A 24,799-nucleotide genomic window follows, 5' to 3' on the forward strand; every position below is an offset into this window, starting at 1 on the left:
ATCTTGATTAGAACGCGTTTCGGAGCGGCTGGGAGTTAGAGAGGTAGTCTCTCCACTCAGAGAACCTGGGTTACCCTCCATTCTCTATCGTGTCCAGACTATTTCTCCACCCTACATATTCCATATGTACGGGGACTCTGTAAGACACACTGCGAGGAGACCATGATGACCCGGGTGCTACTGCTAGAGCATGAAATGGCGGTTGAGTTCAAATGACACATCACCACTACCAGAGTGCTCACTCATGTGCTCAGATAAAGGAACTATTTGCAAATATACACTATATACACACCCATGGCTCAGATGCAAGATGCCACCAAGGCTTAGCTGGCCTCGCCAGACGCTAAGGACAGCCGTAAACAGGTGGAAGGCCACTCAGTTAGCCTGCCAGGTTGCAACGCTAGCTTTGAAAGAAAACGACTCTCTGGTTCAGAGAAATATTCTGCTATGTGGGAATTTAGATAATATTCACTTGCACACACCCTCCATCCCCCCTAAATTTCATCTGAGGGATTAACAAGGATTTTAACAAAAATGAACCTTAAAGTCTTTGATTCTTTTGCACTTTTTTACCATGATTACAGCCACACAACTCTTTTCTGTCTACGATATCAGAATCAAATGTCACATTTGTTGTTTGTGCCCAAACTTCAAACTTTTATTCATCATTTTATACCGTATATCATTTTGTGACAACCTACAATGGCATACAGTTTATTGACATAAAAATCGTTAACAAGCAATAAGTAATGCTGGTAAGTATGCATTTTTGTAGTGTATACTGACCAGCATTTGCAAAACCAAACATTTTGAGGTTATTATATACAGCATGTATGTGTCATAATACATTTTGTCAGGTGGCACCGTGCAATTGTGTGTGGAGTTTGCATGTTCTCCCTGACTCTGCGTGGGTTTCCTCCAGGTGCTCCAGTTTCTTCTCACAGTCCAAAGACATGCACATTAGGTTAATTGGAAACTCTAAATTGCTGGTACTGTACGTGTGAATGTGAATGTGTTTTTCTATAGATTGCTGACCTGCCCAGGGTGTTCGCTGCTTCTCACCCAATGTTTTCTGGAGTAGGCTCCTGCCCCTTACAACCCTGAACAGGATAAACAGTGTAGAAAATGCATGGATAAATATATTCAATCATTTTAGTATAATACTTACACCAGCAAAGGGTGCAACGTTTTCCATAAAGTTAATTCACAGTTCACAAGAATCTACTGAAATGTCTAAACTTGTTTGAATATCTTAAAGATCTTATATTTCATTTCTTTCGTCCTAAGACAGTACACAAAAGGATTTACAAGAGATGGACCAAGGATGGTTCCGATCATTAATCCATTGCGCGCCTCAAGAGTTAATACCACACCTAATCTGGTCAAGACAATGCGGATAAAAATTGGACAATAGTAACACGTTACCACGATCAAGTGACTCAAACAAGTGCTGCCTATTTTTCTTTTTTCATTATTTGAGGATAATTTCACAAAAAATATTATACATATGTATGACAGGCAAATAAAAGTGAAAGTGAAAAATAAAATAAAGAATGATATGACAGTTATCACATTGAAATAGTAATTAGGGTCAACACAAGTAGTTCGTATTACGGCAGCATAGTCACAGAAAGTGTACATCAGCTTTGAGTAGCAGTGAGGGAGAGGAAGCACAGTTGCAGACGTTACAGCCCCACAACCACATGCAACAATCCACAGGATATATGTAAGGACAAGAGTGCGCACATTTGTTAAATAACTGTGGTACTGAAAAGGATAGCTAATAGCAATTAATCGATCAAATGCCATAACCGTTAAAACAACCATCTCCATCACCCCTCCCAAGTAGAAAGCAAACATTTGAATTAAGCACGGCACATAGGCTATAGTATTAACACCAGCAAGTAGAACCCCGATCATTGTTGGACTGGCACTGGAGGTGTAGAGTATATCAACAACAGCAAGGTTGCAAATCAGAAGATACATTGGTTTGTGTAATCTCTTGTCATAAATAATGAAGAGGATATTTACTATATTGGCAAGAACAGCTAGAACATAGGTAATCAATATAACCACACCAACTACCATAGGCCTTTTGGTTGTGTCAAAACCACCTATAATAAATTCTGTAACTTTGATTGAAGCATTCTGTAAAGGCATATTCGTCAAAATAGCAAGATAAATAAAATGCAAAAAAGAAGTTGATGAAAAAACTCTTCTCAAAGCAAAAGATCATGCAACATATTGTAGATCATAACAAATCATAACCAGTTGTTGTCAGAGTTTACAAAAATAACTCTGAGCTCAATCAAACAGCTTTCACTACAACCAACAATGGAGTTCATCAGACAGCCTCTAGACTTAGGGTTTTAAGGCTCACCAGAACAGTAACTTTTCATTGGGCACACCCATCGTCCAATCACATTGGATATTGACCCCAGATAATTTTAGCTAGTAGCTGGCTAATTAGCAAAACCCATAATCAGAAATCCCACATTTGCTGCACAGGTCGGTCAACATCTGTGCATGTCAACAACAAACTGTCAGAGGGCCCAAAGTGGAAGAGATTTGAAGCCTGCTAAATTTCATTGGTCAGGACTGATCTCAGGTGAATACAGGTACACAGTGGCTGCCATAGGTGTGTGAGTGTAAGTGTGAATGGGTGAATGAGCGCATTGTGTGTTAAGGTAGAAAAGGGCTATATAAGTTCAGTCCATTTACCATTTACTACCCCAATACTGATACTTTGTCCTTAGATACAATAAACATTCATTAATCCAAAGAGATAAGCAGTTATTCATCTGCAAAATGTTTTAAAATCCATCACCTAAATACTGTATCATTCATTTCCAACTCATCACTGTTCTCCAGCAGTGCATCACTGTTGTAAGTAGGAAAAGGGGGCTTTGCGTTCCCTGAGAGGTGCCAATTATGGTGTGAGCATTGTAGCTCTATCTGTAATGGTCCTGTCATGTTTGAATAGAGCAATTACAGAAGACTATATTTGAATGCCAAAATACCAGATATGTTAAATCACAAGCTACAACGTGTTACTGTAACTACTCAGCCTTAAAGGTGTTGGTAGGCATTTTATTTCTCACTTTGGACTAGATGCTTCCCCCTCCCCATCTTTATGCTAAGCTAAACATGACTGGATTCCAGTTCCATACATAATGCACAGACATGAGGCTGATATTGATGGTCTTAAAAGCCAATAAGTGTACTGGCGCTCCAAAAATGTTAAACTTTTCCTTTAAACATGGAGGTATGGTCAAAAAAATTCTACATCACTGCTCATTATACAGTAGCTATAGTGCATGTAACCATAGAGTAAGTACGAATCAGACATGTCAATGGAACGGAGGGTTACATGTGTAAGCCATGTTCTCTGACTGCAGAGACTATCTCTCCACCCTACATATTCCATATGTACGTGGACTGACCCCACGGGGGCAGCTGACGTGGATATTCTTTAAGACTCATCATCTGTGGCCTCTCCGGTTAATCTTGATTAGAACGCGTTTCGGAGCGGCTGGGAGCTAGAGAGATAGTCTCTCCACTCAGAGAACCTGGGTTACCCTCCATTCTCTATCGTGTCCAGACTATTTCTCCACCCTACATATTCCATATGTACGGGCACTCTGTAAGACACACCGCGAGGAGACCATGATGACCCGTGTGCTACTGCTAGAGCATGAAATGGCGGTTGAGTTCAAATGACACATCACCACTACCTGAGTGCTCACCCATGTGCTCAGATAAAGGAACTATTTGCAAATATACACTATGTACACACCCATGGCTTAGATGCAAGATGCCACCAAGGCTTAGCTGGCCTCGCCAGACGCTAAGGACAGCCGTAAACAGGTGGAAAGCCACTCAGTTAGCCGGCCAGGTTTCAAAGCTAGCCTTGAAAGAAAACTACTTTCTGGTTCAGAGAAATATTCTGCTATGTGGGAATTTAGATAATATTCACTTGCACACACCCTCCATCCCCCCTAATTTTCATCTGAGGGATTAACAAGGATTTTAACAAAAATGAACATTATAGTACTTGATTCTTTTGCACTTTTTTACCATGATTACTGTCACACAACTGTTTTGTGTCTACGATATCAGAATCAAATGTCACATTTGTTGTTTGTGCCCAAACTTCAAACTTTTATTCATCATTTTAAACAGTATATTTTTTTGTGACAACCTACAATGGCATACAGTTTATTGACCTAACAATTGTTAACAAGCAATAAGTAATGCTGGTAAGTATGCAATTTTGTAGTGTATACTGACCGGCATTTGCAAAACCAAACATTTTGAGGTTATTATATACAGCATGTATGTGTCATAATACATTTTGTCAGGTGGCACGGTGCAATCGTGTGTGGAGTTTGCATGTTCTGCCTGATTCTGCGTGGGTTTCCTCCAGGTGCTCCAGTTTCCTCTCACAGTCCAAAGACATGCACATTAGGTTAATGGGAAACCTGCCAACAATCAAAGTTTCATATTCACTACTAGCCTTATATATTATGCTGCTTATTTTGATAATACTGAGATGGTATGAAACTCATTACTGTTAGGCTGTTGGCTCTTCTTCAAATACATTACCACTCTCACAGTGGAGAGCAACAAAGAGTATGGAGAGCCTTTGAGCCCTTTTAACTGTACAGCTTTTTGTGTTTTTTGTGTACATACTAAATATTAATTATATATTTGTAACTTTAGATTTCCATCCTTTCCTTCCTTGACCTCACTTTGCTCCTCCCATGCTGTTTCTAGTTTTCCTGCCTGTGCTCCTTGTCCACCAGGTGTCCTCAATGAGCTTTCTTGTTCTGCACACCTTTGATTTCTCAGCCCTGATGCGCTGCTTGTCTTCCCAGCTGCTCCTTGTCATCAGTTAGTGTCTGAGTGTAATGCATAGCAATCATTTTTGTGATCAAGTTTTTATTATATCATTTCAGTTTTGGGAAATGAATGAGGCATAAGAAGGACATTGTCTTTAACAGATCAAGTTGCATTGAATGTGCCACAACTGCAAGAATGAAATAATTTGGGATTTAGTCATTTTTTACTCCTTTTGAAAATGTCCAGTATAATAACATGTGAGCATCAGGGTTTACTCAATATATAAACACTGGACAAATTACAGTGACACTAGTAATATTGTTATGTCTGTCACAGTATTTGTAACATTTTGCTTTCTATTTGGTTTAACTGGCAGTAATTATAATTGTAATTATAATTACTAATTATAATTACATAGAGAGAGATATTATAGTAGGGTTGCAGTGCATAAACCCCTCATTACAAAGATGAATGCACATTTGAGAGTTTAGTGGTACAAAAACCAAACTCAAGTCAACTCATATCAAAAGTGATATGGTCAGATGGTCCTTCGTCATATTCTCAACAAGCGGGCAAGTGCATGTGTGGCGTACACCAAGAGAACGGTACAGGCCTGAATGCTTGACCCCTATAGTGAGGGGATCCGTTGGCTCTGTTATGCTGTGGGGGGGATTTTGCTGCCATGGTTTGGGTCCCCTTGTCCCCTTAGAGGAAAGGGTCACTCCAAATCATTATAAAGTTTATAATGATCTTTAGGAAGAATGATGTTCATTAGCGTTCCAGAGACGTGTAGAATCAATGCCAAGGCGCATTGAACACCTAAGACACTTTATGTTGGTTTTTCCTTTAATTTGTCACCCGCATATACCTGTATGTATGTACTGATTTATTGTTTCACCTGCCGATTATTTTTTCGATCAATCGTTTTGTCTATAAAATGTTGGTTATAATTATATAAAGTCCAAGGTGACTTCTTCAAATGTCTTGTTTTTGTCTGACCAACAGTCCAAAACCCAAAGATATTCAGTTTACTATGATGTATGTCAGAGAAAAGGATATAATAAAAATAGGTAACAGTCAGGTAAAACAGGTAAGTTCAATTTTATTTATACAGCCCAATATCACAAATCACAATTTGTCTCAAGGGGTGTTACAATCTGTAGAACATACAACACCCTCTGTTCTTAGACCGTTCTTAGATCTGTTCTTAAGGAAAAACTCCCCCCCAAAAAACCCTTGTAACAGGGGAAAAAAATGGAAGAAACCTCAGGATGACCAACAGAGGAGGGATCCCTTTCCCAGGACGGACAGACATGCAATAGATGTTGTGTGTAAAGAATAGATTCACAGAAAGTCATATATGACAATTTACAATTATAATGACAAAATGTAGATTGTAAAACAAAAGTGAAGAGGAGTTTAGAAAATGCTTGGATGGATATATTCCATCATTTTAGCATAATGATTACACCATTAAAGGATGCAAATTTTATATGAAAGTAAATTCACAGTTCACAAGAATCTATAGAGATGTCACAACTTTTTTGATCTGAAAGATCTTATTTTTAATTTCTTTTGTCCTAAGACAGTACACAAAAGGATTTACAAGAGATGGACCGAGGATGGCTCCGATCATTAAGCCATGGCGCGCCTCAAGAGTTAATACCACACCTAACCTGGTCAAGACAATGAGGATAAATAATGGACAGTAGTAACACGTTACCACGATCAAGTGACTCAAACAAGTGCTGCCCATTTTTCTTTTGTCATCATTTGAGGATAATTTCACAAAAAATATTATACATATGTATGACAGGCAAATAAAAGTGAAAGTGAAAAATAAAAAAAAGAATGATATGACAGTAGTCAGATTGAAATAGTAATTAGGGTCAACACAAGTAGTTCGTATTACGGCAGCATAGTCACAGAAAGTGTACATCAGCTTTGAGTAGCAGTGAGGGAGAGGAAGCACAGTTGCAGGCGTTACAGCCACAAAACCACAGGCAACAATCCACAGGATATATGTAAGGACAAGAGTGCGCACATTTGTTAAATAACTGTGGTACTGAAAAGGATAGCTAATAGCAATCAATCGATCAAATGCCATAACCGTTAAAGCAAACATCTCCATCACCCATCCCAAGTGGAAAACAAACATTTGAATTAAGCACGGCACATAGGCTATAGTATTAACACCAGCAAGTAGAACCCTGATCATTGTGGGACTGGCACTGGAGGTGTAGAGTATATCAACAACAGCAAGGTTGCAAATCAGAAGATACATTGGTTTGTGTAATCTCTTGTCATAAATAATGAAGAGGATATTTACTATATTGGCAAGAACAGCTAGAACATAGGTAATCAATATAACCACACCAACTACCATAGGCCTTTTGGTTGTGTCAAAACCACCTATAATAAATTCTGTAACTTTGATTGAAGCATTCTGTAAAGGCATATTCGTCAAAATATCAAGATAAATAAAATGCAAAAAAGAAGTTGATGAAAAAACTCTTCTCAAAGCAAAAGATCATGCAACATATTGTAGATCATAACAAATCTTAACCAGTTGTTGTCAGAGTTTACAAAAATAACTCTGAGCTCAATCAAACAGCTTTCACTACACCCAACAATGGAGTTCATCAGACAGCCTCTAGACTTAGGGTTTTAAGGCTCACCAGAACAGTAACTTTTCATTGGGCAGACCCATCATCCAATCACTTTGGATAGTGACCCCAGCTAATTTTAGCTTCCCCCTCCCCATCTTTATGCTCTTGTTCTGTACATAACGCACAAACATAAGGCTGATATTGATGTTCTCAAAAGCCAATAAGTGTACTGTAGCTCCAAAAATGTTAAACTTTTCCTTTAAACACAGAGGTACTGTCAAGGATCAACATCACCACTCACTAGTGTTCTATATCACTGCTCATTATACAGTAGCTATAGTGCATGTAACCATAGAGTAACTACGAATCAAACATGACAATGTCTTTTTTATTGCTGTCTTTCTGGTGTCCTATTACAGGGAAACAGTGGACCCTGAGAAGAGAAAATGTTTGCGTCTTAAAAGTTGCCATCTCTGCCTTGTCTATATTTAGCTATGGTAGCCATGTGGCTCTAAGGATGGCAATGTCTAACTGACAATCCACCACTTTGGCCCGGGCTAAAATATCTCCACAGCTGTTCGATGGATTGCCGTGAATAAATTCATGGTCCCGATGAGTTCTAGTGACCTGGGTGATCCTCTGACTTTTCATTGTCCAAATTGTCCAACTCTGACTTGTCTATATTTAGCTATGCTAGTGGCGTGGTTCGAGGTATAGCAATATTGGCCTAACAATCTACCACTTTAGTCCGGGCTAAAACATCTCCAATTATTCAAGGCAATCCATCGATTACCGTGAATAAATTCATGGTTCCGATGAGTTCTAGTGACCTGGGTGATCCTCTGACTTTTCATGTAGTGCCACCAGCTGGTCAAAGTTTTCACTTATCCAGTGAATTATCTCAACATCTACTTAATGGATTGATGCAGAATTTTGACCAGACATTCATGGTTCCCAGATGATGTATCCTAACGACTTTGGTGATCCCCTGACTTTTCCTCTAGCACCACCAAGAGGTTAATATTTGTGGTTATGAGTGAAATGTCTCAGCAACTAAACATTAGCATATAAACATTGTCATTGTGAGCACGTTAGCATGCTGAAAAGGGTTGGGCTGATAAACGACGGCATCGGTCATCGCCGATGGCTGACAGCCATCGACCACTGAGAACTTATTGAAAGTGCAATAAAAGCTTTGCGAGTAAAAAGCTAATAAGAGTAGTTTATCACTATGACTAGTATTTTAAAATATTTTTTATAATCATATGATCTGCTTAATGAGGTAACTTAAGCATAGTGTTAACCATTCCTGAAGCAGTTTTCAGACCGTGGTCAGGAAGCACAGGGAGGACTTTGTTTTCCACCAGGGCTGAAGTTGATGCTAACCTTGGGGCTAACCACCTTCACTTTTACCCAGCAGTTGGGAAGCAAGACACAGGAATGTCTTGGGTATTGAGGAGCTGCAGCATCTATTCATGGGCAAACTGTAACCTACACAATACATTTACTACCACTAGACAACTACCTTTCCCACTCCCACATGCTCACTACACACTGCCCTGTTCCTTAAAGAGCCACATTATTCTTATAACAAAAAGGGAGGAAAAGTAAAGAAAGACCAGGTGAGTAGGTGGGCTGTGAATGGGCCCAAATTTACCCCCCCAAAAAAAAAAAAAAAAAAACCCAACAATTTCATCATCCATGTCAATGTTTCACTGTGGAATTTGGTAGACATCACCTAATACTAATGTTGATGTTCACATTCAGCTCAAAGCACCGCTGTAGTATCTACTGTAAGTGCAGCCTCATGGTCACAGGTCACAGTCTATCACAGGGATAACATAGACAACCACATTCATATTAATGGGGAATTTAGCAATTCCAGGTGACCTAAACTGAATGCCTATTCAAGTAATCCAGAGCACTTTGAGGAAACCCATGCAGACACAGGCAGGATGTGCAAATTACACGGATGTTCTGAATACTGCCCACTGCTTCATCCAGTTTTTTTGAGAGTTTATGTGAATACTGATCCAGCAAGTAGTTTAATTTCTTGAAAACTAACATCTTGTAAACCCCAACCCCAACAAACCTATGCAATTTTGGTGGCCTAGACTAGATGAATGCTTATTGTGCAAGTAATATACACTCAATCAATTGATGTTGTGCTCAGCGCAACAATTTACCTTCAAAAAGTTTTGTCTTGGAGTTAGAGTGACGTGTTTGTTTTAGGCGGATGATACTCAGAAGCAACAACACAAATTTGAGTTCCAAGAGGAAGCTAATTAGTGTCTCATGTCAATAATGGTCTCAAGTGTGTGATTAAAGTGTGCATGTGAGCGTGTAGGTCTGTCTGTGTGTGTCTTTATACCTTAGTGAATTCTCATCTCAAAACAGTCTTTTGCAATGTTGTTTTCCTCAGAATTACATGTTTTTCTTTACATATTCCAAGCATTGTGTTTCTCAAAGCCCAAATGAATTTTCATGTCTTATTGTGTCTAGCCAAAAGTACCACTTAAACCACTTACACCTCTAATCATTCTGTTACTACAATTATTTTACACATTACATTACCCATACTAAAACTACAACTACTACATATATCCCTCCACTCAGATTAAACACATACTGCACATGTGCTGAGAACACCATTAAACACCAAGGATATTAACACTCCTTCCTCAGTATCAATTTAGGTACACAGTGGGGTTGTGTTGAAGTGCAGTTGTTTACTCCTGTGGGATTTATAGTCCATTAGCATTATTAAATTAATGGTTGTTCCAATTAACCATCATGAGGTGAGTGTTCCTTGCTATAGTGTATACAGTATTTTCCCACTGACCAATTTAATGTCAATTACTTTGTTAATTATGGTCTGAAATGCATCATTTTAACACCTATAATAAGTAGCTATGATATATAGTAATAAGAAAATTATGGGACAAAAATTTCCATTTCCATTACAGAATAATCCACAATCAATGACTCCAGTGGGTTTACTGTACTTTTTGTTTATCTTGAAATTACCTGATGGATGTCTTTCTGCTTGATGAAAAAACATCATAAGTGTGGCTTAGAGAGATGAATTGACTGATTGTTAGTGATCCAGAAAGTTAACAAAAATAGGGTGGGCACCAAACTGTCATCACAAGGCATGCTGTAAGAAGTATTTTTAAGAGATGAATCAGCAGGTGAATCTGCAGAGTATGCTGCCATACTGTTTGAGAAAGGTAAGTGTAAAAGGTGGAGTCCCAGTAACTGATGTAGCCAGCTAAAACCTTATAATAAGGTTTCTTTTTATTGGAACAGTAATTACTATGAAATGGTTTATCAGATAAATAATACTATATAAGTATTGTTACTGTTTAAATGTTTGAGATGATGTTAGAGCGTTTTATCTAATGTGCTGTATCAATGCCCCCATATTTCCTTTTCAAAGATGTTTAGGAAATTTCTACTCCATCATGGCAGAGGGAAATCATAGCATTGTGACTGAATTCATCCTTACTGGATTCCCTGGACTTCATCCAGAGTACCAAGGCCTTGCCTCAGCTGTATTGTTCTTAGTTTATTTCTTAACTTTGACAGGCAATGCTACAGTTCTTTTTTTATTTGCAACCAATCGCAGCCTTCATAAGCCAATGTATTATATAATTCTAAATCTGAGTGCATGCGACATTCTCTTTAGCACAACCACCTTACCTAAGATCATTGGTAAGTATTGGTTTCAATCAGGGACCATTTCATTCACTGCTTGCTTTGTCCAAATGTACTTTGTTCACTATCTTGGCACAGTGAATTCCTATATTCTTTTCCTAATGGCTTCAGATAGGTATTTGGCTATCTGCCATCCTCTCAGATATTTACTTAGTCTTAAAAACTCCACCATCCACATTCTCAGTATTAGTGCATGGGTTATTGCCAAGGCTGGCACTTTAATGTTAGTTATAAGGGCATACCCTCTTCCTTACTGTGCCTCAAACAAAATCGACCACTGCTATTGTGATCATATTGGTATAACAATGCTGGCATGCACTGACAGGGCACCTTATGGTTTTCTTGCTTTTGTGTTTGCAATGGTTATGCTACTGGTACCTCTAGCATTTATAATCTTCTCATATTGCTCTATAATTATAACAGTACTTAAGATAGCAAATGTACAAGGTCGCCTAAAATCTCTGTCCACTTGTAGTACTCAGTTGATTATAATCTCCCTCTATTATTTACCCAGATGTTTTGTATATTTAGCCAGCAATGTTGGCATTACATTTAGTGCTGATGTGCGAATAGTAATTATCATGTTGTATAGCCTTTGCCCCCCCATGATTAATCCACTTATATACTGCTTAAGAGCTAAAGACATGAGAGAAAGCTTGTGGAAGCAATTCAACAGAAGGAACGTTCCACAAAAAGCACAAGTTTCAGCTATTAGTAACTGATAAACCAATGCATTATTCAATGTTTTTCCTTTCTTCTTATCAGCCGTCTCTCTTCATGAGGACAGGAAAGTTTCATAAAAAGTACTGATTGGGGACAAATGGAAAGCCAAAGCTATCACACTGTTCACCATGTTATTTTAATTTAAACCCAAGTCCATTCTTAGAGGGAGGCAAAAGGTTTCTGCTATCAGGTATATCAAAATTTATAGAATGAAACATAAGTCTTATTTCATAAACAAATAATAATAATAATCAAATTTATGTATACAGCACTTTTCAAAATCAAAATTACAAAGTGCTTTACATCGTTGAATCAGGGTCAAAACATTTCAGGACTGAAGCAAATACAATCAGGCATTTAAAAAATACAGCAATACAATGAAATTAAATTAAATTAAATATAAGATATTATAAGATACCAGTTGAAGGCGCAAGATGGTTTTTTGGCTCAAACCTGAATGCAATTAATTATAATAGTCTAACCGAGAAGAAAAAAAGCATGAAGGACCTTCTCAAGATCAAATAAATAAACAAATAATGCCATTTATGTCATTATTACAACAATGTTCAGTGATTTATGTTGCAGGGTACAGAGGAAAACAGCCTAAAATGGTTTTGCAAATGTTTTCTAGCCTGCGACCCCATTGTTAGGTTTATTGCTCTTATTGACCCCAGCAGTTACTGTAGAGACCTGTCAAGTTGTCATGTGAATTGGAGTGTTTCATGTATTTTACTGTGAATGAAGGTATATTTCAAACCCATCTGTTGTATTTTTATTACAAAATTTATTAAATAAAATATATATATCAATTGTAAATAAATTGTATCAGACTTTTAAATCTCCTGGGACCCAAACTGTTTATCAATATCACACTTGTGTAAGCAGGAAACACGAAGAATAGGACCCGAACGCAGACTCAGGCAAGGTCCAGGGAAACCATCCAAAAACACTAGAAACAAACAATGGGGAAAATGGCTGGAATGCTTCACATACAGACGGCCAGGCCGCTGACTGGGAACCAGGACTAGGTGTTGGCTGGGCCGCCGACTGGGAACCAGGAGCAGGTGTTGGCCAGGCCACCGACTGGGAACCTGACAGGGCTGGTGGCAGCTCTGTGGCACTGGGCGGCGAAGAGGTTGAGGTGCTGGGCAGCTGAATCTCTGAGGCAAATTTACCAATCAATCAATCTTATTTAAAGTGCAGAATCACCATGCAGTCTGTCTTGGTAATAGCCTTGATACAACAATAATCGATCACAACAATGTGATCGTCCATCCCGATGTTTCATTGTGAACATCGTCATGTGCCAGTTTGGTAGACATCACCCGATACTAATGCTGATGTTCACATTCAGCTCAAAGCACCGCTGTAGTATCTACTGTAAGTGCAGCCTCAGCAGTTACTAGGCTGTAGACTCTTGGTGTTTTTTTTTATATTAGAAAAGCTTGTGCTTTAAGTTAAGTTATTTAATCAGCAAATTGTCTTTGAATAGACAATGGCTTTTTCTAACTTGCAGCATTTTCTAATCCTCTTATCCTGTTTGGTGCCTCTCCCAGCATGCTTTGAGCAAGTGGTGGGGTACACCCTGGACAGGTCACAGTCTATCACAGGGATAACATAGACAACCACATTCACATTAATGGGGGATTTAGCAATTCCAGGTGACCTAAACTGAATGTCTTTAGCCTATTCAAGTAATCCAGAGCACTTTGAGGAAACCCATGCAGACACAGGCAGGATGTGCAAATTACACGGATGTTCTGAATACTGCCCACTGCTTCATCCAGTTTTTTTTATGTGAATACTGATCCAGCAAGTAGTTTAATTTCTTGAAAACTAACATCTTGTAAACCCCAACCCCAACAAACCTATGCAATTTTGGTGGCCTAGACTAGATGAATGCTTATTGTGAAAGTGATATACACTCAATCAATTGATGTTGTGCTCAGCGCAACAATTTACCTTCAAAAAGTTTTGTCTTGGAGTTAGAGTGACGTGTTTGTTTTAGGTGGATGATACTCAGAAGCAACAACACAAATTTGAGTTCCAAGAGGAAGCTAATTAGTGTCTCATGTCAATAATGGTCTCAAGTGTGTGATTAAAGCGTGCATGTGAGCGTGTAGGTCTGTCTGTGTGTGTCTTTATACCTTAGTGAATTCTCATCTCAAAACAGTCTTTTGCAATGTTGTTTTCCTCAGAATTGCATGTTTTTCTTTACATATTCCAAACATTGTGTTTCTCAAAGCTCAAATGAATTTTCATATGTCTTATTGTGTCTAGCCAAAAGTAAAAAAATACAAAGTTAAGTTTAAAATGTTGGGAAAAGTAGAAAATGTCATCAATTAAGTAAGTGTATGTATATAGCACCTTTCAAGAGCAGATGTCATGAAGTGCTTCACAATAATACACAAAAAAGCAAATAAAATACAGAGCAACAGATATGAAATTCAGAAATTCACTAAAACCATAAAGAACGTAGCCTTTCTATGAGGATTTGTTGCTTTCTAGAAAAGCAACAAACCCTCATATTTTAGAAGCTGTAACTAGAAAATATTTTAATTGTTAATTGATACTCTTTTTTTAAGAAATACATATTGATATAAAGGGCCAAGGTGACCTTCTAGTGCACCTCAAGTTTGTCTTTTGCTTCTATCTTTACAGATACTTGTTACAAAACTGAATACAGGTTTTACCATTTATGTAGATGACGCTTCTGTTATATACCACTTACACCTCTAATCATTCTGTTACTACAAGTATTTTACACATTACATTACCCATACTAAAACTACAACTACTACATATATCCCTCCACTCAGATTAAACACATACTGCACATGTGCTGAGAGCACCATTAAACATTAGCATTATTAAATTAATGGTAATGATATATAGTAATAAGAAAATTATGGGACAAAATTTCCATTTCGATTACAGAATAATCCACAATCAATGACTCCAGTGGGTTTACTGTACTTTTTGTTTATCTTGAGATTAACTGATGGATGTCTTTCTGCTTGATGTCATTAGTGTGGCTTAGAGAGATGAATTGACTGATTGATAGTGATCCAGAGAGTTAAAAAAAAGGGTGGACACCATACTGTCATCACAAGGCATGCTGTAAGAAGTATTTTTAAGAGATGAATCAGCAGGTGAATCTGCAGAGTTTGCTGCCACACTGTTTGAGAAAGGTAAGTGTAAAAGGTGGAGTCCCAGTAACTGATGTAGCCAGCTAAAACCTTATAATAAGGTTTTATTTTAATGCAACAGTAATTACTATAAAATGGTTTATCAGATAAATAATACTATATAAGTATTGTTACTGTTTAAATGTTTGAGATGATGTTAGAGCGTTTTATCTAATGTGTTGTATCACTGCACCCATATTTCCTTTTCAAAGGTGTTTAGGAAATTTCTACTCCATCATGGCAGAGGGAAATCATAGCATTGTGACTGAATTCATCCTTACTGGATTCCCTGGACTTCATCCAGAGTACCAAGGCCTTGCCTCAGCTGTATTGTTCTTAGTTTATTTCTTAACTTTGACAGGCAATGCTACAGTTCTTTTTTTATTTGCAACCAATCGCAGCCTTCATAAGCCAATGTATTATATAATTCTAAATCTGAGTGCATGCGACATTCTCTTTAGCACAACCACCTTACCTAAGATCATTGGTAAGTATTGGTTTCAATCAGGGACCATTTCATTCACTGCTTGCTTTGTCCAAATGTACTTTGTTCACTATCTTGGCACAGTGAATTCCTATATTCTTTTCCTAATGGCTTTAGATAGGTATTTGGCTATCTGCCATCCTCTCAGATATCCACTTATTCTTAAAAACTCCACCATCCACATTCTCAGTATTAGTGCATGGGTTATTGCTAAGGCTGGCGCTTTAATGTTAGTTATAAGGGCGTACCCTCTTCCTTACTGTGCCTCAAACAAAATCGACCACTGCTATTGTGATCATATTGGTATAACAATGCTGGCATGCACTGACAGGGCCCCTTATGGTTTTCCTGCTTTTGTGTTTGCAATGGTTATGCTACTGGTACCTCTAGCATTTATAATCTTCTCATATTGCTCTATAATTATAACAGTACTTAAGATAACAAATGTACAAGGTCGCCTAAAATCTCTGTCCACTTGTAGTACTCAGTTGATTATAATCTCCCTCTATTATTTACCCAGATGTTTTGTATATTTAGCCAGCAATGTTGGCATTACATTTAGTGCTGATGTGCGAATAGTAATTATCATGTTGTATAGCCTTTGCCCCCCCATGATTAATCCACTTATATACTGCTTAAGAGCTAAAGACATGAGAGAAAGCTTGTGGAAGCAATTCAACAGAAGGAACGTTCCACAAAAAGCACAAGTTTCAGCTATTAGTAACTGATAAACCAATGCATTATTCAATGTTTTTCCTTTCTTCTTATCAGCCATCTCTCTTCGTGAGGACAGGAAAGTTTCATAAAAGGTACTGATTGGGGACAAATGGAAAGCCAAAGCTATCACACTGTTCACCATGTTATTTTAATTTAAACCCAAGTCCATTCTTAGAGGGAGGCAAAAGGTTTCTTCTATCTAGTATATCAAAATTTATTGAATGAAACATAAGTCCTATTTTATAAACAAATAATAATAATAATCAAATTTATGTATACAGCACTTTTCAAAAGAAAAATTACAAAGTGCTTTACATGGTTGAATCAGGGTCAAAACAAATCAGGACTGAAGCAAATACAGTCAGGCATTTAAAAAATACAGCAATACAATGAAATTAAATGAAATTAAATATAAGATATTAAAATTAAATTAAATATAATCAGCTGAAGGCGCTAGATGGTTTTTTGGCTCAAACCTGAATTCAATTAATTATAATAGTCTAACCGAGAAGAAAAAAAGCATGAAGGACCTTCTCAAGATCAAATAAATAAACAAATAATGCCATTTATGTTGCAGGGTACAGAGGAAAACAGCCTAAAATGGTTTTGCAAATGTTTTCTAGCCTGCGACCCCATTGTTAGGTTTATTGCTCTTATTGACCCCAGCAGTTACTGTAGAGACCTGTCAAGTTGTCATGTGAATTGGAGTGTTTCATGTATTTTACTGTGAATGAAGGTATATTTCAAACCCATCTGTTGTATTCTTATTACAGAATTAATTAAATAAAATATATATATCAATTATAAATAAATTGTATCAGACTTTTAAATCTCCTTGGACCCAAACTGTTTATCAATATCACACTTGTGTAAGCAGGGAACACGAAGAATAGGACCCAAACGCAGACTCAGAGGCAGAGCAAGTGGAGTACAATGATTTAATGATATGTTAAAATCAATGCACAAAAGGCTTACGGGATGGTGAGGCAGGCAAAGGTCAAAGCCAGAAAGCAGTCCAATACAGGCAAACAAATCTGACAGGGAGCAGGCAGAAAATCTATAAACAGGCAAGGACCAGTGAAACCATCCAAAAACACTAGAAACAAACACTGGGGAAAATGGCTGGAATGCTTCACATACAGACGGACGGGCCGCGACTGGAAACCAGGAGCAGGTGTCGGCCAGGCCACCGACTGGGAACCTGACAGGGCTGGTGGCAGCTCTGTGGCACTGGGCGGTGAAGAGGTTGAAGTTCTGGGCAGCTGAGACAACCACAGGCGTCGGGAGCCATGATGACCACGCCTTCTTCTGTGTCTTCCACGGGACCTTGTGAAAATGGCCTCAAACAGTTCATAGAAGTCTTGGAAGATTCAGAAAAGGCAGATAGTGGGCTAGTCGGCTCAGGACAGGAAGGCAGCAGGTTCAGGAACCCAAGCCTCAGCGACTGGAGTGCAGGTTGATTGCTAGCAGGCCGGGAATCAGGCTGGCGGCTAGCAGGCAGGGATGCAGGCTGGAGACTAGCATGCTCGAAGCCTAGCTGGCTGGGAAGCAGGCTGAGGATTGGGCTGATTGCGTTATGACCTCCAACACAGAATTTAGGTTTTCTCCACGACAAAACCCACTAGTACAAGAAATACATACTGTCCCACAGGTCAATACTGCTTATCAAGTGTCTATTATATGAGGTAGCTGTAACTGTCTGTTTCATATTCTATTTAGATTTTTGAGGAGTTTTGAAAATGTTCATATTGTTTAATCTTCTTTCTTTCAAAAAAGAATGGACTGTATCAGACTGTAATCAGAGGATAAAATCATTGTAATGGATGTCTAACACTAAGTAGCGATAAGTAATACATGAGAACAGAAGTAAAACTGAGCGGACACATGATCTGGAACCAGCCTATCCACAGGTTACATGTTATATCTTGTATTATCAGAATCAGAATCAGAAATACTTTATTGATCCTGATTCTGATATTACAAGATATAACATGTAACCTGTGGATAGGCTGGTTCCAGATCATGTGTGTTTGTGTAATATAGCAGGTTAGTCACCATCTAAGAATCATCTCTGTGACAGCATGGCACAACTTTACAATGAGGACAGGACCTTTGAGATACTGCATGCAGCATATACAGTTGCTCTATTATGAACATTAGCCAGCTTAAGCAAGTTTTCCCTAAGTGGAGAGTAGCTCTAAACTCTGTTATACAGTAAACATACAAAGTGCAAAACATGTCGGTGTCACAGAAATTTTCCAACTTCAGAAAAGTGTAACCTGCCAATAAAGGATTGAACCTTTTGTGTCAAGCCTGGTCCAGCTGCTGTGAGTGAGTGTGTGTTTGTGTGAGTACGTGTGTGTGTACATAAGGAAGTGATGAGGATGAGGCTCTGTGAGCAGGCACGATTAGACCCAGTGCAGCTTCAACAAGAAGAACCTAACCCTAAATCACATAAATTATAATGATTTATACAAACATAACAACAATCAAAGATTTCATGATACTTGGATTCCCAGCACTTGACCCAACGTACTGTGGACCTGTCTGCTCTTCATTTTTTCACATACTTGGTTATTCTTGTTGGAAACAAGAAACATTAGGCATAAAGCTTAATCCAGAGATTGGTGGGATGACAAGATAATATATTTTGGTGCCTGCTTCACTCAGATGTATTTTGTTCATTCCTTGGGAGCTATTAATTCTCTGATTATGGCTGTAACCTACACTATACATTTACTGCCACTAGACAACTTCACTGCTAACCTTTCCCACCCACACACTCACTATGCACTGCCCTGTTCCTTAAAGGAGCCACACTATTCTTATAAGAAATAGGGAAGAAAAGTAAAGAAAGACCGGATGAGTAGGTGGGCTGTGAATGGGCCAAAATGTGACCCCACCCCATCACCTAATACTAATGCTGATAAGAAGGTGTAGTCCCTCATTCCTCCAGGAGTGTTCTATCGTCAGGAAGGACAATAGGCCTGATTATTGATTACTGGGCCATCATGGAAACAATTAGGTCAGTTTCAGGTGAAACTAGCTAATCAACAGATACTCAGGTAGACTCCTTCCTAAGGGCAGGGCTTATGTAACACAGAGTAGCTTAAATTTCTGGGTTCCCATCACATTTTTTCACAAGTGAGAATGACTTCCGGATGGGAGCCAAAACGTCTTGATTTTGAAAACAATGTCCAGATGACTACGACTGAAACTAATGCTGATGTTCACATTCAGCTCAAAGCACTGCTGTAGTATCTACTGTAAGTGCAGCCTCATCAGCCACTAGGCTGTAGACTCTTAGTGTTGTTTTCTTATATCAGAAAAGCTTGTGCTTATTAAGTTATTTAATCAACAATCAATTGTCTTCATATAGACAATGGCTTTTTCTAACTTGCAGCATTTTCTAATCCTCTTATCCTGTTTGGAGCCTCTCCCAGCATGCTTTGAGCAAGTGGTGGGGTACACCCTGGACAGGTCACAGTCTATCACAGGGATAACATAGACAACCACATTCACATTAATGGGGGATTTAGCAATTCCAAGTGATCTAAACTGAATGTCTTTAGCCTATTCAAGTAATCCAGAGCACTTTGAGGAAACCCATGCAGACACAGGCAGGATGTGCAAATTACACGGATGTTCTGAATACTGCCCACTGCTTCATCCAGTTTTTTTATGTGAATACTGATCCAGCAAGTAGTTTAATTGCTTGAAAACTAACATCTTGTAAACCCCAACCCCAACAAACCTATGCAATTTTGGTGGCCTAGACTAGATGAATGCTTATTGTGAAAGTGATATACACTCAATCAATTGATGTTGTGCTCAGCGCAACAATTTACCTTCAAAAAGTTTTGTCTTGGAGTTAGAGTGACGTGTTTGTTTTAGGCGGATGATACTCAGAAGCAACAACACAAATTTGAGTTCCAAGAGGAAGCTAATTAGTGTCTCATGTCAATAATGGTCTCAAGTGTGTGATTAAAGCGTGCATGTGAGCGTGTAGGTCTGTCTGTCTTTACATATTCCAAACACTGTGTTTCCCAAAGCCCAAATTAATATTCATATGTCTTATTTTGTCTAGCCAAAAGTAAAAAAATACAAAGTTAAGTTTAAAATGTTGGGAAAAGTCAATTAAGTAAGTGTATGTATATAGCACCTTTCAAGAGCAGATGTCATGAAGTGCTTCACAATAATACACAAAAAAGCAAATAAAATACAGAGCAACAGATATGAAATTCAGAAATTCACTAAAACCATAAAGAACGTAGCCTTTCTATGAGAAAGTTGTTGCTTTCTAGATAAGCAACAAACCCTCATATTTTAGAAGCTGTAACCAGAAAATATTTTAATTGTTAATTGATACTCTTTTTTTAAGAAATACATATTGATATAAAGGGTCAAGGTGACCTTCTATTGCATCTCAAGTTTGTCTTTTGCTTCTATCTTTACAGATACTTGTTACAAAACTGAATACAGGTTTTACCATTTATGTAGATGACGCTTCTGTTATATACCACTTACACCTCTAATCATTCTGTTACTACAAGTATTTTACACATTACATTACCCATACTAAAACTACAACTACTACATATATCCCTCCACTCAGATTAAACACATACTGCACATGTGCTGAGAGCACCATTAAACACTAAGGATATTAACACTTCTTCCTCAGTATCAATTTAGGTACACAGTGGGGTTGTGTTGAAGTGCAGTTGTTTACTCCTGTGGGATTTATAGTCCATTAGCATTATTAAATTAATGGTTGTTCCAATTAACCATCATGAGGTGAGTGTTCCTTGCTATAGTGTATACAGTATTTTCCCATTGACCAATTTAATGTCAAATACTTTGTTAATTATGGTCTGAAAGGCACCATTTTAACACCTATAATAAGTAGCTATGATATATAGTAATAAGAAAATTATGGGACAAAAATTTCCATTTCGATTACAGAATAATCCACAATCAATGACTCCAGTGGGTTTATTGTACTTTTTGTTTATCTTGAGATTAACTGATGGATGTCTTTCTGCTTGATGTCATTAGTGTGGCTTAGATAGATGAATTGACTGATTGATAGTGATCCAGAGAGTTAAAAAAAAGGGTGGACACCATACTGTCATCACAAGGCATGCTGTAAGAAGTATTTTTAAGAGATGAATCAGCAGGTGAATCTGCAGAGTTTGCTGCCACACTGTTTGAGAAAGGTAAGTGTAAAAGGTGGAGTCCTAGTAACTGATGTAGCTAAAGCCTTATAATAAGGTTTTATTTTAATGCAACAGTAATTACTATAAAATGGTTTATCAGATAAATAATACTATATAAGTATTGTTACTGTTTAAATGTTTGAGATGATGTTAGAGCGTTTTATCTAATGTGTTGTATCACTGCACCCATATTTCCTTTTCAAAGGTGTTTAGGAAATTTCTACTCCATCATGGCAGAGGGAAATCATAGCATTGTGACTGAATTCATCCTTACTGGATTCCCTGGACTTCATCCAGAGTACCAAGGCCTTGCCTCAGCTGTATTGTTCTTAGTTTATTTCTTAACTTTGACAGGCAATGCTACAGTTCTTTTTTATTTGCAACCAATCGCAGCCTTCATAAGCCAATGTATTATATAATTCTAAATCTGAGTGCATGTGACATTCTCTTTAGCACAACCACCTTACCTAAGATCATTGGTAAGTATTGGTTTCAATCAGGGACCATTTCATTCACTGCTTGCTTTGTCCAAATGTACTTTGTTCACTATCTTGGCACAGTGAATTCCTATATTCTTTTCCTAATGGCTTTAGATAGGTATTTGGCTATCTGCCATCCTCTCAGATATCCACTTATTCTTAAAAACTCCACCATCCACATTCTCAGTATTAGTGCATGGGTTATTGCTAAGGCTGGCCCTTTAATGTTAGTTATAAGGGCATACCCTCTTCCTTACTGTGCCTCAAACAAAATCGACCACTGCTATTGTGATCATATTGGTATAACAATGCTGGCATGCACTGACAGGGCCCCTTATGGTTTTCCTGCTTTTGTGTTTGCAATGGTTACGCTACTGGTACCTCTAGCATTTATAATCTTCTCATATTGCTCTATAATTATAACAGTGCTTAAGATAGCAAATGTACAAGGTCGCCTAAAATCTCTGTCCACTTGTAGTACTCAGTTGATTATAATATCTCTCTATTATTTACCCAGATGTTTTGTATATTTAGCCAGCAATGTTGGCATTAATTTTAATGCTGATGTGCGAATAGTAATTATCATGTTGTATAGCCTTTGCCCCCCCATGATTAATCCACTTATATACTGCTTAAGAGCTAAAGACATGAGAGAAAGCTTGTGGAAGCAATTCAACAGAAGGAACGTTCCACAAAAAGCACAAGTTTCAGCTATTAGTAACTGATAAACCAATGCATTATTCAATGTTTTTCCTTTCTTCTTATCAGCCATCTCTCTTTGTGAGGACTGGAAAGTTTCATAAAAGGTACTGATTGGGGACAAATGGAAAGCCAAAGCTATCACAATGTTAACCATATTATTTTAATTTAAAGGAAGTCCATTCTTAGAGGGAGGTAAAAGGTTTAAAACAAATAATGCCATTTATGTCATTATTACAAAAATGTTCAGTGATTTCTGTTGCAGGGTACAGAGGAAAACAGCCTAAAATGGTTTTGCAAATGTTTTCTGGCCTGTGACCCCATTGTTAGGTTTATCGCTCTTATTGACCCCAGCAATTACTGTAGAGACCTGTCATGTTGTAATGTGAATTGGATTGTGTCATGTATTTTACTGTCAGAGTACAAAGTGAGCTCAAAATGGATTATAGAGAATGAAGGTATATTTCAATCCACTATGTTGTATTTTTATTACTAAATTAATTAAATAAAATATATATATATCAATTATTAATAAATTGTATCAGTCTTTTAAATCTCCTTGGACCTGAACTGTTTATCAAGCATCCCCTAAGATTGTTAAATTCTGACCTACACTTTATCTTAAGTCCGACAATGTCTCACACAGGTTTCCAGTTTATGCAGTTGTTGCCAGGTCAAAAACAACTGCCTGGAAGTGGGAGTGTAGTCAAAATCACACAGTGCCAAATCCAAAATGATCCTTGCCTGCTCCTTCTTAACAGAATAATTTACCTTGTCTTTTGACCTCCAGCAGAGAAATTAGGTTTTCTCCACGACAAAACCCACTAGTACAAGAAATATATACTGTCCCACAGGTCAAATAAATACTGCTTATCAAGTGTCTATTCTACAAGGTAACTGTAATGGTCTGTTTCATATTCTGTTTAGATTTTTGAGGAGAAATGTTTATATTGTCTTCTTTCTTTCTTTCAAGAAGAAAAGAATGGACTGTATTGGACTGTAATCAGAGGATAAAATCATTGTAATGGATGTCTAACACTGCGATAAGTAATAAATGACAACAGAAGTAGGATTGAGCGGACACATGCTCTGGAACCAGCCCATCCACAGATTTTGAGACATTTTAAAAGAACAGTATCCCATAATGTTTTACTAAAATTCAATTCAATTGTCAAACAAAAATATATGTTTTTAAAATATACAATTTTTATACAAATATAGTTATAATCATCTTTGTGTTAAAAATGATAAAGTGCTGGACTTCATGTACGTAAACGACATAAACGTCACCTGGTTCACTGTCTCCTCCGCGGCCTCTCTGCTCTGCTGTCCGCTCTGTGTGTGTGTTGGAGCAGAGCCCTGCCCTTGGTCAAACACGCAGAGGAGAGGACAGAGAAGCTAGAGTGACCATATAATATTTTTTCACCATGGATCCCCTCCAAAATGTAATGGGTTCTTCCTTGGCCCATGCTACACACTTCCACCAAATTTCATGAAAATTGGGCCAGTAGTTGCAGGTATTTCTGCCTCCAGAGCTGTAGAATCTGGATCTATGATTGCAAGCCACCTACTGCCCCATGGTCCTGATCAACAACCAGTACTACAAATATCATTATTAGTCATATTATTATTAGTCTTATTATTAGTATCTTTATTAGTAGTATTTTAAAATTATATTGGAAATTGCAATGTGCTTGCCTCCTGCTCTCTCTCGAAAGTTTTTCCTTGCCACTGTTGCCAAGTGCTTGATCTTGGTGGGAATTGTTGGGTCTCTGTAAATAATATTATAAAGAGTACGGTCTAGACCTGCTCTATAGGAAAAGTGCAATGAGATAACTTCTGTTATGAATTGGCATTATATAAATAAAAGTGAACTGAATTTAATTGAATTCAATTAATTTTTCCGTAATCCTGCTGACAGACAAACAGCACCGAAAACTTAACCTCCTTGGCACAGGTAATTAGAAGAGTAAAAACAATAATTAAAACTCTAGGATTAGGCATAATCAGGTGGTGATGCCATGACATGACATGAGCTACAGTTAAACACTGTTAGCATGCTAATGTTATTTTTCAGAGCAAGCACTTTGACTGCAGATGTATGAACAAAATATTACCACAA

The 24,799-nt window shown here is 37.8% G+C and overlaps 4 protein-coding genes across 4 annotated transcripts; 3 read left to right on the forward strand and 1 right to left on the reverse strand.

Moving 5' to 3' along the window:
• Positions 1 to 629: 629 nt before the first annotated feature.
• On the reverse strand, positions 630 to 7,448 carry LOC122879308 (olfactory receptor 13G1-like). The gene is made up of 2 exons (XM_044203277.1): positions 6,413 to 7,448; positions 630 to 1,272 (listed from the first exon to the last, which is right to left on the reverse strand). The coding sequence occupies exons 1-2, from the start codon at positions 7,298 to 7,300 to the stop codon at positions 1,234 to 1,236; spliced, it is 927 nt and encodes a 308-aa protein (XP_044059212.1). The 5' UTR covers positions 7,301 to 7,448; the 3' UTR covers positions 630 to 1,233.
• A 3,455-nt stretch (positions 7,449 to 10,903) lies between these two features.
• Positions 10,904 to 11,929, forward strand: LOC122878971 (olfactory receptor 2AT4-like). The gene has a single exon (XM_044202549.1). It carries the CDS (start codon positions 10,916 to 10,918, stop codon positions 11,888 to 11,890), a length of 975 nt encoding a protein of 324 aa, XP_044058484.1. The 5' UTR covers positions 10,904 to 10,915; the 3' UTR covers positions 11,891 to 11,929.
• Positions 11,930 to 15,042: 3,113 nt separating this feature from the next.
• On the forward strand, positions 15,043 to 17,188 carry LOC122878937 (olfactory receptor 2AT4-like). Its single transcript, XM_044202476.1, has 2 exons — positions 15,043 to 15,082; positions 15,292 to 17,188. Exon 2 carries the CDS (start codon positions 15,317 to 15,319, stop codon positions 16,289 to 16,291), a length of 975 nt encoding a protein of 324 aa, XP_044058411.1. The 5' UTR covers positions 15,043 to 15,082; positions 15,292 to 15,316; the 3' UTR covers positions 16,292 to 17,188.
• A 4,271-nt stretch (positions 17,189 to 21,459) lies between these two features.
• LOC122878965 (olfactory receptor 2AT4-like) lies at positions 21,460 to 24,449 on the forward strand. Its single transcript, XM_044202542.1, is given in 3 exon segments — positions 21,460 to 21,499; positions 21,705 to 21,868; positions 21,871 to 24,449. Coding segments are annotated over 2 exon segments (972 nt in total). The 5' UTR covers positions 21,460 to 21,499; positions 21,705 to 21,729; the 3' UTR covers positions 22,704 to 24,449.
• The last annotated feature ends 350 nt before the right edge of the window (positions 24,450 to 24,799 follow it).

The sequence above is a fragment of the Siniperca chuatsi genome, linkage group LG7 (genome assembly GCF_020085105.1).
Source record: "Siniperca chuatsi isolate FFG_IHB_CAS linkage group LG7, ASM2008510v1, whole genome shotgun sequence".
NCBI lineage: Eukaryota > Metazoa > Chordata > Actinopteri > Centrarchiformes > Sinipercidae > Siniperca > Siniperca chuatsi.

Bases quoted from the DNA above. Each gene is read 5' to 3' on its own strand.
- LOC122879308 (XM_044203277.1), bottom strand. From the start codon at position 7,300: ATGCCTTTACAGAATGCTTCAATCAAAGTTACAGAATTTATTATAGGT. The intron at 1,273-6,412 runs ATTAAAAATAAG...AGGACGAAAGAA, and splicing joins ACTGTCTTAGGACAAAAGAA to ATGAAATATAAGATCTTTAA.
- LOC122878971 (XM_044202549.1), top strand. From the start codon at position 10,916: ATGGCAGAGGGAAATCATAGCATTGTGACTGAATTCATCCTTACTGGA.
- LOC122878937 (XM_044202476.1), top strand. From the start codon at position 15,317: ATGGCAGAGGGAAATCATAGCATTGTGACTGAATTCATCCTTACTGGA.